Source organism: Oxyura jamaicensis, chromosome 3, assembly GCF_011077185.1.
Source record: "Oxyura jamaicensis isolate SHBP4307 breed ruddy duck chromosome 3, BPBGC_Ojam_1.0, whole genome shotgun sequence".
Taxonomy (NCBI): Eukaryota; Metazoa; Chordata; class Aves; order Anseriformes; family Anatidae; genus Oxyura; species Oxyura jamaicensis.
The window spans coordinates 8,533,552-8,551,989 of NC_048895.1; the positions used below are offsets into that span (position 1 = coordinate 8,533,552).

General features: G+C 43.0%; 1 protein-coding gene across 9 annotated transcripts in view; it reads right to left on the minus strand.

Moving 5' to 3' along the window:
- Positions 1-16,647, minus strand: part of KIF16B (kinesin family member 16B) — a 142,744-nt gene extending 126,097 nt beyond the window's left edge. For 3 of the 9 annotated variants that reach the window (XM_035320233.1, XM_035320230.1, XM_035320236.1), the window contains exons 1-3: positions 16,419-16,638; positions 1,579-1,648; positions 687-800 (exon numbers count right to left, since the gene is read on the minus strand). In XM_035320233.1, coding sequence (XP_035176124.1) covers positions 687-800; positions 1,579-1,648; positions 16,419-16,465 — 231 coding nt within the window. In that variant the 5' untranslated portion in view covers positions 16,466-16,638. Of the gene's footprint in view, positions 1-686; positions 801-1,578; positions 1,649-16,418 lie in introns of all 9 variants that reach the window. The other 6 variants (XM_035320232.1, XM_035320231.1, XM_035320228.1 and 3 more) reach the window with 3 other exon arrangements.
- Positions 16,648-18,438: the final 1,791 nt, after the last annotated feature.

Below are 18,438 nucleotides of genomic sequence, written 5' to 3' on the forward strand. Positions count from 1 at the left end.
AAAGAGGTTCAATGCTCACATGAAATGCAAGGTCAGGCAGGGCCAACCTGTTCATCTAAACTATGCTTATTGTTCAAAGTTAGATTTTCTATTCTTAGCATGCAGGAAGAAAGGTGATTTTGTCCTCTCCTAAGCTGAATACTCAAGGGAAGAGGAGAAACAATCTCCTTCAAGCAGGTTCTTCAAGTGTGTACCAGGTCTTTTGGAAAAACAAAAACAAAAAACAAAAACAAACAAAAACAAACAATCAAACAAAAAAAAAACTTCAAGACACTTCAATACAACTCACAACACTTCAAAAACACTACCTAAGAAGAATGTTTCTGTCTAATTGAATTAAAGATATGTTTGCTTCTCAAAAGTGATTTTTACAAAAAGTTTTTAAAAAACAAATTTAGTGCGTCCTCCCACAAAATAGCCCACAGAGGTTTCCTAGCTTGACCTTGCAAGACACATCAGACAAGAGAACCAGAAAGAAGGCATTTAGCCTACTGTAATAGACAACACAGCACTTTACAACGTTAGATAAGAAAAAGAAAACAAAATCCAAACTCCCAGGCATCTAGGGAATTTCTAAATTAGAGGAGAAGTACTTCCAGTGGAAAGAAGTTTCAATAATGCTTTCACCACAAAGGAACTGGGAGTGAGTGGAAAACAAAATTATTATTAACATTGAAAAATCCTACCGTTTCTTGACAAACAAAGCTGGGACTTTTACTGTCTGCTGAGAAATAGGAAAAATCATAGGTAAATGTCTTAGTTCTTTCTCTTCCTGTGTCTCCAGTACCACCCTCTGGTATCTATTAAAAAATAAATAAAGAGCTGATACAATACATGCTGATGAAATAATTAAAGACATTTTATAGTAACTAATCCAAATGCTAATTTAACATCAGGCTACAGACAGTAAATCTGTTTATCTAACAGTGAAAAAATTAGCAGTAGATATATCCCGTTCGTAAGTAACGATAATCGTGTTACCAGACAGCATAGCAGGAATTCTTTGGATTTTAGCGTATTGCTCCTAGCAGTATAGGCTTGTCACAATATTTATGTTTAGTTAAATCAATCCTGTGTATGAAAAGCAGATTATATTAAGGGATTACCCTACACTTGTAGTTAGTAGGATCCAGAGAGACCTTTGCACTGTGAACAGCATTTCAGTGTGAAGCTATAATTAAAATACCTGCTACTTATATACATCTTGCTCAAGACATGACAGTTAGCAATATACTTCGGCAATATTCACAGTTATCTGAATCTGTCTATCTAAACAAACTACACTGAAATTCCTTTCCATATATTTGTCATTGGAAGCTATCTTGCAAAAATCTATTTGCTATGCGTAATTTCTCCTGGTACCAGAAATGTTAAAATACACCATCAAAATATTATAGCAAGTGATAGGCACTTTGGTTTTGGTTCATTTTCATGGAATTTTCAAAGACTGCTTCTACGGATAAATTGAAGGTTTAATAACTAAGGGCTGCTCTTCATAGGGTCATGAGCATCACTGTTTTGTCCATATTTTCGCAGCTATTTGGTTAGAATTTCCTTCTTTAAATTGTGTTTACTCACCTTCAAGTTGGTGATTGTCGTTTTATTTTTTTCCATTGAAATAATAAACTTTGCATTGAGGTCTTTCTCCCTGAAAGTAAAAACAGTATTTGAGTATGTTAAATAGAGCATATCACAATCATCCACAGTTATATTTCCATTCAAGTTACTTGCCACAGTCAATTAATCAAATGAATCCATATTTGATTGTTGTGATCAATGTCTATTTTTTGCTATGGATATATTTGAAGGACTTGGCCTTGCCTCAAAATCCAAATCCTTTCATTTAGAAGCAAAGAACCAGCTTGGGGAAATCTACTTCAGAAGTTTGACTCTGCAAGTCAACTAAGCGGTTTGTTCTTAATTTGAAGTAGTCTGATCCAAAGGTCAGTAAAGTCAATCATGTGGCTCTAAAAAATTTTGAAACAGAACATTGCAAGATAAACCCCAGCTCTTACCATCTTAGCACCCACTTACCTATACGCTTTAGGTAACAGGGACTAATTATTAAAAACACAAACCACCAGTATTTTTAACTCTTAGAAGTGGGCACCCGATTTCTTTTTGAAATGTGATGTACGGCAACGTAGGAGAGAGGCGCTACCACCAAAGGTGTGTTACGCAGGTTTGCTGCCTCCCATAGCACAACGACTCCAGGAAGAAAAGCAGTATATTTCCGCAGCAGTGTTTTCATGCACGCACATCTATATCCCATCACTTGTTTTTGAGTGTTTTCAGAAGTGGAATAAAAAGTTGTTAGCTCGGTGTCTAAAACTTGCGTGTATCAACCTGCTCGCTAGAGACAGGATTTCATCACACCTCGTCATAGAAGTAATACAGGCTGCTCTTGAATGACAACATCCTGTATTATTTAAAACATGCATATGGAAAAAAAAAAAAAAAAAAAAAAAAACCTGCTATATACTGTACAAAACCTTGTTCACCAAATGCTAACAGACATGCCCGTTCCAAATCCATCTGCTAAAGCACCTGACAAACGTGTACTGCTGACTGGTACAAAAGCCAGCAGAGGGCTTTAAAGCAGTAATGTGCAGCTTTACCATATTGCACAGCATCTCAGCAATTGCTGACTGACTATCCACTTACACCAACCTAAAAATGAAAGAGAAACTTCTTCATATTAATGAGAGAACTGAGTCTGGGCTTTTTAACGTGACATTTTCCTCTCCATGGTGCGCTGGACCACCTAATTCTCCTAAATTCATCAGCTGACTCTGAAGTCACCCTCTATCCACCGTCAGTTTTCTGGCAGAAATTCTAAAGAAAAGCCTATTTTTAAATCTACATTAATGAATAAAGATTAAGCAAATAAAAGTGCTTACTTAAATATCAACACATTAAGTTATTTTCTAAGCTAATAAAATATATAATTGTAATAATTGCAGCAATAATTATACAACTGAATTTAGATCTACCACTGAAAAGCATTAGAGGCATGCTTTTAGAGATGCCTCTCAGTCATTTCCAAGTCATCCTCCTTATCTTTTACTAGGGCTAAACTTAAGAGACTCAAATACTAAAATACTTCTATGGGTAATAAACAGGGAAAGGAGAAGTTTCCAGTGGTACTTTTTAGTAGGAAATAGGCTTTGACAGAACAGCAATGCAGCCGTGCACAGCTACTGCTCACCCCACCTCCACCCCACACCCTACCTGTCAGTAACTAATTGCTCAGAGAAGGTGTAATAAGTAACTTGGCCCAGTTAAATGGTCTATTGTGTCACAAAAATGTTTCAACTAATTTGCAACCTGCTTCCTCTAGGAAGCTCGGAAGAACTCCACATGGGCAGAAGGTTGTGCCAGAACTCCTGCTGTCTGTCTGGGCTCCTTCATGCTTGAGGTGTACAAGGGGAAACAACAAAATGTGGTTATGCTTTCTTTGCTGCACCCAGCTGGCTCTCCACATTACCAAACCTAAAGCTACTCAATAATGAAAAACTGAAACAAAATATTTAAAGTCTAATACCCAGGTATCAACCACCCACTGTTCTGACAAGCCTGGAATCATTAATTTTTATGATAACAGTGATAGTATCACTAAATGTTATTAAAGAATAAGGATTCCAAAGTCACAAAAAAAAAAAAAAGGCTAGTAAAGCACCAGCCAATAATAAAAGAATTCTGCATTTTTGTATGGAAAGGGAGAGAATGACCTGAAACAGGAGTACTGTTATCTGAGGCAGTGAGCCAACCTGAAAGCTTCCCTTTGTTATCAGACAGTGGAGTATAATTTATTGAACATAAAGAGCTTGAGAAGATCCCACAAAAACAATTACTTGCCCAACACCAGTCACTTCCAGGTAACCATTTCATGCAGCTCAGAAGGGGCTGAATCCCTTTCAGGAAGTGTTGATCACGAGTTCCACCTCAGTTAAAGGTTCAGGCTGTAAGCAAGTGTATTTCAGTTTTAGGCATCCTCCCGAATACGTTTGGGGCTGGAAGAGGCCCTGGCTGCAACCAGCTCAGCCCAGAGGCAAGCACCAGCCGATAACCAAAGGCGCTGCCCCACAAGTCCCACGCCCTCCATTACAAGGCAATGTCGAGGGGCCGGCTGCCAAAACTAGTTCACAATTACTGCTTTGGTGACGGAAGATGACTTGTTTCCCCTGAAGCCTGATCTGTTTGTGCAGTGGTGTTTTGGGCCAGCCTGCAGGCTTCACTCACTGCTGGCTCAGGCACCACGTGGAGTTCCAGGAACACAAGGGAATGAAATGTGTAACCCGTGATTCCTTGGCCCCTTACCAAATGGCAGCATGATCAAGCAGGAGAGTTTTTTGGCACAGATACCAGGAAACCCATCACCTCAGTGCTGCTACTGACCCTCTGCTACTGCTGAATTCAGCTAGCTAGTCAGCTAGCCATTAACGGAAAGGATGGGGAGAAAAGAAGCTATCAGAAAAAGCACTTCAAATAATGCTGTCACTTTATTCTTATATAAACAATACCAGCACCAGTACCAAGATACGTTTAAAAGAGGCTGCATACCTCTCTTGTAATGGGATAACCTGATAAATGGTTCAGCTGGGCAAAGTTTCAGTAATTCCACTTTCTTAGAAGGGAATGGGAGTTAGAAAGAACTGCCCCAGCCTGAAGATGATTCAGCAGCCCTGTCAAAACACAGTAGCTTCATGGAAAAATCTGCAATGTAGACACCTCTAAGGCGAGTTTCTTTCCCTCCTTCCTTTATATTCTATTCCCCTGCCTATTTTCAGGGCAAAGACCTGAGCAGTTTTTGCACCTCCATGGGCAACTAGTCCAAACACAGTCAAAAACAAGCAGTATCTTCAGCTTTAAAGGCAACTTCCAAAGTCTTCCTTCTGTTAAGTCACTCATTTCATCCTCCATGACTTTCTGAAGATCCTCCCACAGACAGGCAGAAAAGAGTGGAATGTGGTAATGCACTCTTACCTCAAATGTCACAAGGGAAGCTTTAGGAAGAACCCTATTACAAAGATGCAAAATGCCTCTGTTTTTTTTTTTTTTACCAAGCTCATCCTTAAGGTCCTTCACTGGAAGGTTAAGTTATTCAAATGGTGGCTTTTTAATAATCTGTTCTGTATTATTCAGACACTAGAGCATTTACTATAGCTTATCCTGTCAGAAAATCATGATATCCGACAGACATGACTCTGAGAAAAAGAACAGAAAAAAAAAACAAGATATGTTTCAGCCAAGGGATTCGAGGGGGGAACCAAAAAGGACAGGACAAAAAGCACCATCAGTTTTCTCCAACACAGTGTTTCTAAAGACCACTTCAACAGGCCTCCAAGGCTGCACGGACAAGGACACAGGTACTCCCTCAACTGCCTGCTGAGCATCTGTGTCAAAAAGAAAAGAGGGCCTGTAAAATATGTCTTGGAAATTTACTTTACTGTAGACATCTAATGGACTACCTGTTGGAAAAGGGGGTTATCAAAGAGCAAGTGTGTGATTTTGTTTTTCGACTACTCAAAAACATAGTCTGAGCACTTGTTAAAGCAACTCAGCCATGCTCAATGGCTTTTCTTTTCAGCCAGGTGCCTGCTTCCTACATTCACACTTGAGGCACGACGTTACAGATTTCCAATTTTACCACTCTGCTTGTTCACTGCCCAGGTGTATTTCTGGGCTCACGATGTGAACGCATGAGGGCTACTTCACGACCAGGAGAATTCAAGGTAGATTTAACTACAAAACAAACACAATGTGTCACAGAAAGAACTTTGCTTTTTCTTGTAGCTTGGTAACACGCAGACCGTGTGTTGTGCCTTCATGTCTCATTGAATCACACAGACCAAGAGCACTTTCCTTTGTTTGAGAAACTCTTGAAAGGAGAACATTCAATTCAACCATATGCTTTAAAATGTCAAACAAAAAGCCCAATACACCAGGATGTTTTTGTTATTTTATCTAACTACAGGAAAAGTCAGCATAAACTAAACTATCACACAATTTCTAATTTTCCTTTTGCTCTCCTGAGGTTTTTGTTTATTAGCTTCCTCAATGTTTATCAAATCGTTTTTTAGAAAGTGCATTTTCTTTAAATGTGTTTTTTTTAAACATATATAGGTTCAGGTTGAGAACAAATCTGGAGGTCGGCATATGAAACTTCCAATCCAATCCCAAGATTTTGGTGGTTTGAGTCACCAGTGCCACATGACTGCACTCTTTAAAAACCAGCATCCTCTCTACAGCATGGCAGTAGCCCAGAACTAGCCCAGCCATCCTTAGCTCAAAGCGGCCCAGCGCTGCTGACTGACAAGGAAGGACGCAGACTCAGAATTACATGATTGAAACCATGTTCACAATCAAAAGATACCAACTCCACATCCTACAGCGTCAGGCATGCAGGCAGATGTCCTTCGGCTCCAGGTGAGGGTGCATGCCCAGTGGGTTCTCTGACGGCTGCTACAGGCCACAGCCTCCCCCTCGCTGGGGAGAGCTCTGCAGACTTCCACCACCTCCCATTTTCTTTAAACACCACCATTTCATCACCGTGGAGACCTCTACCAAGCTGTCAAGTCTGGATGACATCGGCCAGCAGATTCAAAAGCTGTGACATGGGAACCGACTGGCTGACAGGCTGCACGACATCTTCTGCCTCACCTCAAGCAGCCTGACAAGAAGACAGCAGAGAAAAAGTCCTGGGGATTGAAGTTTAAATAAACAGCCCGCTATGATATGATTGTGACTGTGTCTCAGGAAGACAAAGACATGATACACATACCTGAGACTTTAAAAAAAAAAAAAAAAAAAAAAGGCAGCAGTTCTGTCATAAAGCCCATTTTTCTGTGGTCAATGGAATCCTAGTATTTAGCTAGTGCAGACTGTTGGCTTAAGACGATACCCACATTCCCTTCTGTGGTACCACGTTATAAAAAGAGCTGGCAAACTTTGCAAATCATTAAAGGAGAGCTCTGCCACCCTCAGAACTTTTTTTCACAATGCAGCTGAAACCAGAATAACAAACTCAGTCTCAGAGAATGCAGAAACAGGACAAATATTGTACATCTCACAGAACAGAAATATTCCCTCCGTTTATATACTAGCACACACGTTTCAGTTCTTGTATGAAGGACAACCTAGATTAAATGCCCTTAGCCATAACAATAAATTTCACCAACAATACTGAAAAGCAGCAGTTTAATCTACAGCAGAAGGCTCTCCTGGAAAACGAACGTGGGGGTGTCCTTGTGCTGTCTTACGTCCAATGATATCTAGCTTTTCTTGGAAAATTATGCACGCTCATGGCAACACCTACAGACTGGTCACTGCATTAAATCATGTACCTGACCTGCTTTTTACATTTGTTTTTAACAGCACGATAGGTAGACCTCAGGCCTAGCAGGTACCCACATAAGCAAATTTTTAACCACTAGCAACAGCGAGCTTTTAAAAAAAATACCGTATCCACATATGCTGCAATTAATGATCACATAACCTAAACAATATGTAAGCCTCAACCAGCAAGCTCTCTTGATGGCTACTTCTCAGTTTTGTCTGCGGAGACGGAGTGCCAGACCAGGCTCAGTTATGGCCTCGCCAGTTCCCAGTCCTGCATGTCTCGGAGCTCTGAGCTGTGGAGAACCCCCTCTTACCCCATCCTGTTGTCACTCTGCTGGAAAACATAGCAAAACCACTTATTTAGCAGAAGCAACATAGACTAACCTCACACACCATCAAGTTGATTTGATTGACATCCGAATTTTGTTGCCATTATTATGAAACTATAAAGTTTCTCTAAGACTCGGATTTTAGGCCACATGTTACTTTGCTTTTAATATCCTGTCTCTTCCGATTCCTTCTGTTGTTACTGCTGCTATTCCAAGTCATAAAGACAGTATTGACTTAACCTCTTGTGTACAGCAAAACCTGATTCAAAGAAAGCATATTGCTTCCCTGCAGTGTCCCTGACTCTTGGGGTAGGGGGTCCTCTAATTTGAAATCCAGAACTGACAAACTGTGCCTGAACTCACACATCTATTAGGCTCCCAAGTAATGCATAAGGCTGTTCTTCGGTCATTCTTTCCCTTAGCCAAGGCACATACAAGCAATCTGGATTGAAAAACAAATTACTTCAGCTACCTATGTACAAATGTCTTCAAAACATAAGCAAACATAAGCATACAGAAAAATGACTGGTGCGCTCCAGGTTTCCGTGTCTCTCTGTTGCTTCATATTTACCATATAAGCTCTTTGGAGGAAAGCCTTTATAAAGCCAGTATTTGAAGTGTCTGAGTGTTCAACAATAAGAACTTTAGCCCATGGGCAATTAAGATGCCTACTGCTATGTAGGCTCTCCTTCTGTTAGATAACTCTGAAAAACCCTCTCTCAATAAATAACCCCGGCTTTGTATTTATAGCTGCTGCAAAAGAAAGGACTTTGCTCGTCAGTTCAGTCAGCTGTTCTCTCCAACAATACCTGCCTTTCAGAGATACTCAGACTTCTGAGAGCCTTCTAGTCCAAGAGCTCTGTTAGGTTAAGACAGCTGAGTGCTAATCCCATTTATTCAAAAATCGGTCTTCATTTCAAACAAACAGGGCCTAAGAAACCGACAGACTCACCTTTCTCTTGCTTTGTTTCATTAGGAAGGTTACAACACAGAGACTCACTGCCCTTCTCTGCTGGTCTCAAGGAGCTCTCAACAAAAAGCAGAGACTGAAAACATTTTATCGTTCATCATTTTAGTGATATAACATGTAGGTAACCTGGTAATGTGCTCAATAATACTGAATTCAATGAACTAGGAAATGCTATTCTAAAACCGGGCTTTCAAGTTCAAAATGCTTAAGCTTTGGGGGTTAGAAATTGTAAATGAGGGCAGTTGAACCATGCTGCCACATGTGCCCACGCTCCTGCTGTGCTCCAGCCACGCTGGCACTGTGTGGTCTTTGTTCCTTCATGTTATGGAGGGCAACAGAAGGAACAAGGTGGCGATTGTGACAAATAACCCAGGCTTGAAAAACTTTGAAGCATTTGCATTAAGCACCGAAAAGGATAGAAAAATGAGCCCGCATCAACAGAAGCTCTGTGTGGGTTTCCTGTTCTCTCCTGGTTTATGCAAGCTAAGTTGTGGGTCCCAGCCGTTAACTCTTCAGGTAACACAAACACAGCACTGTGCTCGAGCACCTTCTGCAGTGCTCAGCTCACCTCCCGTTTTGCCACCTGCTGCTGCGAGGATAAAGCTCTGCGGCTGGGGCTCTCCCTCCCCGATACACCTTGCTTGATGGATGAAAATGGCAAGACACTGCTTTAAAGACGGCGTCCTCAGTTTCATTTTGGGCCTATGTGTAAGTAAGGCTGTGCAAAAGCCTCTGCAGAGGAAGCCAGAAGCAGAATGTCAAAAGCAGGAGCTACTTAAGTCATCTACGTCTAGTCACCCCTTCCCATTCATGTGAGATCACATCCTATAATGACTTTCTTCAAAGGAATTAACTCTTCCGAACTGCCTGGGCTTTAGTTCCCCTTGGGAGATTGGCTCTTCCACAACCTAAACTATCTCATTAGCAGTAATTCCTTAGATACAGCTTAAGCTGATGCGTTTTTAGCTTCATTCCATTATTCCCAAGATACTGCGAAGAAGCCATAACTAAATATTTAATTCCTCTTTTCAACATTTAAGCCCTGCAAATATTTCTAGATTTGCATCTCCTTATCTATTCCAGCAGTCATAACGCATGAAGTACACATTTAGCTCAATATTTTTTGAATCAATGATTCCAGTCAGTTTTGTTAAGCTTTTCCAACATAATTCAGATAATGAGCTTCTAGAAACTGAACTTAAAAAGGCACCGACACAGGCTCACCGGGGGAAGCACAGTACGCAGCTTCTGTTTGGCCACGTGAGGTATGTGCGAGCAAGAGCTGAACTCTGATCACACTCAGAAGTTCAAATTCATCCGCTTGCTGAAGAACTTCCAAGATTAACCATCGAGGAAAAGGTCTCAGAAAGAAAAGAGAAAAACAAGTCACAAGCCACTGATGTCCAAAGACCATGTACTTTAATATAGGTGGGAAGTTCTGAAGAAACAAAACACTGGAGTGCTGACATTTGTTACTGCTTGCACCCCTAAGTCTCAGCTTGCTTCCGCAGTGCTGACATCTTTTATTGTGGAAAAGCCTAATGAGAGTCCAACAAGTTTTTCTCGAATATCCTGACCTGTGGCATCCCAATTCCCAGCCAACGATCATCCTTGCTGTTGGCGTCTCTCTTTGGCATTAGCTTCTCCTCTTAGCAAAGACCACTCTCTGGTTAGACCCCTCTCTATCCAACACATTTCACCACCCCTTAGGAAACACGTGTCGTTTGCTATTTAAGCTCTTGAAGAGAGCAACTGTTCTGTTTTACCCTTGCAAAGTTCTCCCTGTACTACTAAGACATCTTTGGCATTTCCACCCCCAACACTCACAGCTGCTGCTTCTTCCATTCCTACAGGGCCAGGGCTGAACTCTGCACATAATACTTACTACCCTTAAGCCGAAAATAATAATAATAATAATAAAAAAAAACACCTTAAACCACAACCATATCCCATGCTACTATATTGATTATAAGACTTCTGCCACCTCCTTCTAAGTTTTGCCACTGACAACCTGAACGTTCTGTAAGCTCTCTACTCTCTTCTCTATTTTAACTTTTTCTAGTCCTTACAAGTTTGAGGCAATGCTCTGCTATGAGCAAACTATGATTTCTAAATTTATTTGCTTCAACAGCAAATTCTCCATCATTTCCCCTATTTTCAAAAGGTCTGCTTGCAGCCTTATAACACACCTTACTACATCCTGTCCTCAAGCATAATTCCCTTAGCTGACACATAAAGGAGCCCCACAATACCAGCACCTCTGTTTCCCAGCAATCTCTGTTAACTCAATTGCATGTTGATTCCAAAATGACAGACCGCAGTAACAGTCACAAGCTACCATTGCTGAGACCTCCATCATCTTTGAGGGCATTTTTACATAGCTATAGATTTCTATGCCACCATTTACAGATGCCCGAAGAACTTGCGTTCTCTCCACATTAACCCCACCTGGGAACCTGACCGTACCCACCAGGTATCATCAAGCCACCGCCAGTCGTTACCCATCTGTTAAGTGCATCTTCATTTGGGTCAGTTAAAAGGCAGCAATTATGAGGGACAGAAGATGTGTACACTGTCATGCTGATGCTCGTTTCTCTGGTTCTCCGGTTCTCCCATGACTATGGGACCTATCCTGAAAAGATGAACATGACCATGCTGTAGAATAAAGCTATTTCTTCTGTTTGCTTCTCTTGAAAAGGTGAGATAATACATAGAAAATAAAAACTTGTCTTTAAATGCTGTACAAAACCACTGATTTTTTTCAAGTTCTCTTAGTATCAACTTTACCTGAGCTTTTACAAGAACTCAGATTTCAGCCTACCCCATTATGCACTGGTCCAACACTCTCAATGCAAATAGCATACTGATGATGGTCTAAGCACACACACCAGTTATTTTCAGGGAGAAAAGTGTCTCTACTCTGGCAGCCTTCCCAAAGGAAAAATCTGCTGGAGGTCCTTAAATGGGCTCAAGATTTTGGATGTTAAAAATGGCAAGGTGAAAAGTCACATTCAGAACAGTCAGTTTGTCTTGCCAACCTAGCATGAAAGTAGATTTTTACTGAATTCAGGCTCCCCCACTGATAAAGGATGAGGCAAGAGAGAGGTACGCTCACTCTAGGCACGCCAGAGCCTCACCTACTCTTGTAGATCTTTCAACTTATTTTTATAATAGGGAAATTGTACATGATAATAAGTCACAAGCACCATTATTAAAAAAAACAGAAGTTCAAAGAGTTAACATAAGAAATAGCGAACTGCTTGCTGACACATGGCTTATCCTCATTGGTATTGTAGTTTAAAAAGCGATAGTTTTGCACCATTTGGCCATATTTAAGCTCTGAGTTACACTTCTCCTATCGCTCTGGTGCCTCTTACAAACCACAACTGGTGATCAATGCTCAGAAACAGACCCAGCAAAATTTCACCAGGCACTTCAGAGACAAACATAGTACGTAACTGTTGGTGTCGTTCCTTGTAATCATTTCAGCTTTTCTTACTCTGCCTGCTATACTGATATTTTACATATAAAGATGGAGCATTTCGATAAAATAAATTCATGAAAATGAAAAATACCCACAGTAACATGTATTTTAGCCACAGCAATTTGTTAAGAGACACCAATGCATTCCTCTCTTCCCTGCATTAGAAATCCTGTAATATATTTTCCATTTATACGTTGTGCGTCTCAAGCATGGATAGCTAAGAAGAACTTTCACACTCCCAATAATCTCCCACATAAATCACTCTGAAACATAAGGAATACAAATTACAATTTCTGCTGGCTCTTAGTTGTTTACTTGTTTATCACTGCTGCCACTAAAAACACTCTAGTCATGTGTTCCTTGTAAAATGAAGCCCCTTATTTTATATCTTTGTCCTTTGTAGTGCTATATTAATATGAGCTGTTGAAAACTCTGCTAGTGATAGGCTTGGATTGTGCAAGCAGTTATTTTTAAAAGATAATAAAATGTTGGTCCTATAAATCCCAAGGTACTCATACTCCAGTCCCAAAGCTGAAGAGTTACTTAGACTTAACTGAGAGGCGTAAAAATGTAAAACCAAGAGGGACAACCTTATGTGTAATGGCTAATATGCAACTACAGCCTACACGACTAAATTATCAGTATTGGCTTGGCTTTTAATCCAAACAAATCCCAGAGTCACACAAAAGCCGTCTATAAGCAGTAAAGCATTTTCTGCATCTCACCACTATCAAACACTGAAGCTGTTCATCCTCGTGCAGTAACTGTGAGCGACTGCACACCCAAGTAGATCACCATGGCTGCTGACCACACATTTCTGCCAGCCTCATCAGTCACTTCAGGATGGAGAGCAAATCTCAGGAGAGCTAAAAATTGATCACTTTGAAAAATCAAATTGGAAATCTTATTCCATTATATTAGAAATAATAACAGAGCTGGGGGAAAGTCTACAAAGGTCATTTAAATAAATGTTTAAAAACATTGACAGCAGAACCACAGAATGGTTTGGGATGGAAGGGACCTCAAAGCCCATCCAGTCCCAACCCCCCTGCCATGGGCAGGGATGCCTCCCACCAGACCAGGTTGCCCAAAGCCCCATCCAGCCTGGCCTTGAACACCTCCAGGGATGGGGCAGCCACAGCTCCTCTGGGCAACCTGAGCCAGTGCCTCACCAACCACAGAGTAAAGAATTTCTTCTTTATATCTAATCTAAATCTACCCTTTTTAGTTTAAAGCCACTCCCCCATTGTCATATCCCTACACCCCCCGACAATGAGTCCCTCCCCAGCTTTCCTGTAGCCCCCTTTAGGCACTGGAAGGCTACTGTAAGGTCTGCCCGCAGCCTTCTCTTCTCCAGGCTGAGCAACTCCAGCTCCCTCAGCCCGTCTACATAGGAGAGATGCTCCAGACCCCCGAGCATCCTTGTGGATAAGCACAGAGGAGGAAGAACTTGCTGCAGTGCAAAGCCAGGGAAGGCTGCATATGACCTCTACTTAATTGAATAAACTAAATAAATTTGATAATTAATTTATGCAAATGCAAGAAACAGATAAAAAGCATAAAAAAAGGTTTGTTTTCCTCCATTACTTCATGAATTGAAAGCCAAACACAACAGAGCTGTCAGGTACAAGAAACTGAGGGCCATAAGTAATATCAACTTGATTCTTTCAGATACCATTCCCTTTATTAAATATCAAAACATCTCTTATTTAGTCAGCGTATTCTAGGCGATTTTATTTGATACCCCCCCCAAAAAAAAAAATATAAAGGTGGTTTTCGTGGATACTAATTTAATTCTTGTTTTCACACAAATAAAGCTTGATGTAAAATGGAGCTAAGAAGAGATCATCCCCTCGTTCTTCTTAAAAGACTCTAAACAGTTGAATGTAAGGCAACCTATTCATTTGAACTGTGCAGATACGGCACATAGAACAGAGATGGAATTACATTAAACTTAATAGGATGCCAAATTCAGAAGACAATGATTAGTAACTGGTAGCCCAAAGAAGTGTGCACAGTAAACAACCAGAAAAGTGCCTTCTCTATAATCCCATTATTACGGATAATGGCCATTCTGACAGAATCTCAATGAGATTCTCATTTTTTGAGACCATGTACAGGACCCTCCAGTCAGGTCCTCCAAATTACAGGACAATAAACAAATATTTCTAATGATAGGCTTAAAAAAAATGAACCTGTGAAATAATGACCAAAATCATAAAGTCTCCAGAGCAAAATGCACCAACACCCCAAGTTCAGCTCCCTGCAGATTTCTACTCTATGAAGAAAACATAGCCTTAAAACCAGCTGACAGGTTTTTACACATTTTATAGAATTATTAAAATGTCAGCACAAACTGAAAGGCTGTCACTGCAATTGCATATTAAATTAGGAAAAGCAAAGATTAGATGGAGACTCACAAAGTGACTGAACTTTCTAAGCTCATGCTCACAACTAGCTTCAAAGCAGTAACTGTAAAGTAATTAGACAGCACTTTTATTACATTATCCAGAGATACAGTCAAAAACCTTTGGGGTAACCTCTGTGTAATCAATTCGGGATATTAACTGTTTATAGTAGAATGGTCGAGGGCTTTGACAATGACGCTGAAATGTACAAACTCCTTCCGGGTCAAGCCAAAGAAAGAGAACAACAAATATAAGTCACGGGAGAAGGGAGAAGGGAAAGGAAGAAAAAAAAAAAAAAAAAAAAAAAAAAAGGATCAAAGCTTGTCATCTAAGCCATGGCACTGCAAGCAATCCCAAAACAACCCCCGCCCTGCCACATGATTCATTCCAAGATCCGTGTTCATGACTTATTACACAATTAGCAGTGGTATGACACCATACAGTGCAATTGCTCCATAATGCAGGAGCCTGAACAACTGTTCATTAACTCGGTCTTCTCTAATTAAAAATGACTCATGAAATAAGCTGCATTATATGACTAAGCTTAGAACAAACCAAAGCAAATTTACAGACACACATGAAATCAAATTTAACTCTATGCAGGATCATGTTAAAGATTTTGGAAGCAAGCACTGCAGAATGAACACCCAGCTGGGAAGTCCCTTTGAGCTGTCAGCAAGGCCCTTCCTCTAGGAAATCCTGCCGTGCTTACAGCAATGACCCATACAGCCAAGCGTACCTAGGAGAAGACACAAAGGAACCCAAGAAGAAAAATATGATGGCTGTCCCTGTTTTGTGGTTCACAATACCTTCCTTACTGCAGCAGGAGACAGCAGTGGGCACCCAGCTTACAGCACGTGTTGGCAGTACCTCGAGCACGTCAATTCAACACTGCCTGAAGATGAGCACCACCGGCACCGCTCCCGTTTGCCAGAGCCATCTGCTGTGCCACTCGGTGCCACGCGGAACAGCAACCGTGCATCCAAAAGTCGGGGATTAGGAGCAACATCCCTGGCACTGAATCCAGCCTCCTGATACGTACCATAAACATCAAGCCTGTACAAGTCAAGGTTTGAGCAACTTTAACAGGAAGGCTCTCCACTGCTTATTTCCACAGTCAGAGAAAACTTCCTAGAAACTTTCAGAAAAAAGCTTCTTCTTCATGGCTCACTCACTGCCACTCTGCACACGGTGTCAAAGACCACCTTCTTGGCTTGCTGCTTTGACCACAGCAGTCCCCAACCTGCCCCGCTCTTCGGCTCTTTCTTTTCCATCACACCATGGACTAACTTCACCAGTTTCTAGGTATGCTCTGGTGTAGTCCCATTCCAGCTGTCCTCCCGCGTGCCATCTGGACAGCAGGGCCCCTGTAACGTTCTCCTGCCACGACACTTGCTGACTTCCACTCGCATGGCATCAGCGTGCTTCCAGTGCCTGTCACAACCGCCAGCCCTCTCCTCTCCTCTCCTGCCACCACGTTTTCCACTCTCCTCTTTTCCATCTCGTTGCACGTCGTGGTTCTAACGCACAGAGTTCCTCCGTGCTACCAAACACCAGACCAGCAAGTCCTGCCCATGCCGTAAAGCCCCGCTCCCTGCTGCCAGAGACCCGCTGTGGAAAGTGAAGCTCACATGCGGAACATCGCTACGTACGGGTGAGAAGCGAATGTGAAACCCGCGAGGGTGCTGGTGACAGGACTACCCAGCACCTGTGACAGCCAGCCCCATCCCAGCGCCTCAACTCCCTCCAAGTGCCCCGAACCACCCGGAACCGACTCGGTATCACCCCTCCCAGCCTGCCGCAGCTTCACCGTCACAGGGCTGCTTTCCCAGCAGCGGCGGACGAGCTCTGCCCGCCGCGGTAGGCCCAGCAGGGCCGGCACTCACCTGCGGTTCATGGGCCGCACCCTCACGGCCACCTTCACCGACGCCATGGCGCATCCCCGCCGAGCCGCTGCGCTCCCGCTGCCGGCCCGCTGCCGCCGGGCCCCAGGCAGGCCGCGGCCTAGCCCATGTCGCTATGGCGACGCCGCCCCGCAACGCCCTGCCCCAGCGGGCCGCTACGGGGGCGCGGCGGGGACAAACGGCGGCGGGGCGCTGCCGCAGCCCGCCCTCGGGAGGGCAGCAGGAGGAGGAGGAGGAGGAGGAGGAAGGGCACGGGGTGGGGAGGAGCGGCCCCGGGTGGCTGCTGTGCCTAGCGAGGCCGCCCGAGGCCTCCTGCTGGGAGCTGGAGGTGTCTGTGTGTCACAGCCCGCCTAGCCGTGGGGGCAGAGAGCTGTAATGGTAACATGGGTGGTGCAAAGCTGCCTGCCACACCGCCCACCCACGGCTATCTGGGTGTATTCGCATCAAGATGTGTAGATAACTATATCTATTACTGGTTCTAGCGTTGGTTCCAGCATCTATCAATATCTATACATCCAGACCTGCCAGAGATCTGCATCCATAAGCAGATCCATACATCCACAACAGCTTGAGATCTGTATCCACAAACAGATCTCCATCCACAAATACATCCACAAAAAAAACAGAGATCTGTATCCATAAATGGATCCATACATTCACAACAGCCAGAGAGATCTGCATCAATAAACAGATCAACACATCCAGGTCCATTCATCCACATTCACGTTCATCCCTACAGATTTCCACTGCTAGCTTTTTTCTCTTCATTTTCTCTTCCAAGCCACAAGCAGACCAGCTGCAAGCAGCCCTCAGCAGGAGCCCCACTGCCACGCTGAAACAGAGACAAAAAACCACTGTGGCAGTGGCCACCAGAGCCACCATGGTCCCCCCTTGTTGGTGCTGGCACAGTGTGAGGCAGGTGGGCTTCATGCGGGTGGGCTCCTCCAGCACTGACTCCAGGGGGGCAGCAGGACACACAGGACACACAACAGGACACACACAAACACATACCAAAAAAAAAAAAAAAAAAAAAAGCAGGATTAAAAGTAGTAATGCAATACATAATACATATTTTGGTTTGTTTGAAGCTGTCGGTGTCTGGAAGCTACACCCAGGACTGAGACATTTGCTGCACGGACACAGTCACAGTCATTGCAGTGGTGTTGGCCTGAGAAGGCCTCGGACCCCAAAACCTTCTCTTTATTGAAGACTCATCATAACAACTGATTGTATCCAAAACACAGGAACGAGGCGGGGGGTGACAGGAATAGGACTAGGGCTAACATGGACTTGGGCTAACCCAGTAAATCAGATAAATGCCACAAGTCCCCACCATCCGCTGGGGAGGTCCCACAGGAGAAGGACCACACTTGGCAGACGTGGCACCGGCTCTGGGAGCGCTGGCCCGTTCAGGGGAAGTTGTGTGGGGAGCAGAGCAGCAGGAACGGGTGTAAAAGAAACAGAGGGAAGGGGAGGCTCCGAGTGGGATGCTAAGAGGGCAAGGTAAAGAGAAACATCAGCTAGTGAGCGGTTAGCATAGGTGGCAGCCAGGGTCATGCAGGCTAACGAGATGACCTAGGAAAAGGAAGAGACAGATGGGCCCCGTGTGTAAAATCCAAAGGTGTCGGCAGAGCATCAGGAGGAGGGACAGAGGAACACAGAAAGCCACAACAGAAGGGGCTTGGAGCCAACACAGCATCTAAGCCAGATGGGCAGAGCGTGGGACTCCCCATGAAGGAACCAGACACATCGCTGGAATTTTGTCGAAAGTTTTCAGGAGGACATGGGAAAAGTGCAACGAGACGACAGTGAATACCACATTCAAATTAGAAACATAAGAATAAGCTAAAAAGTGTGTGTAGATACATCTGTACATGCCTGCATAATAAAAGAGTAAAGAGCAATGGTAAAAATAAAATAATAATATAAAATATAGCTATTTTCAGCATCAGCCGGGGATCCTAGAAAAGTGAAACAATATGTACCCTAATTCGTAGAGCAT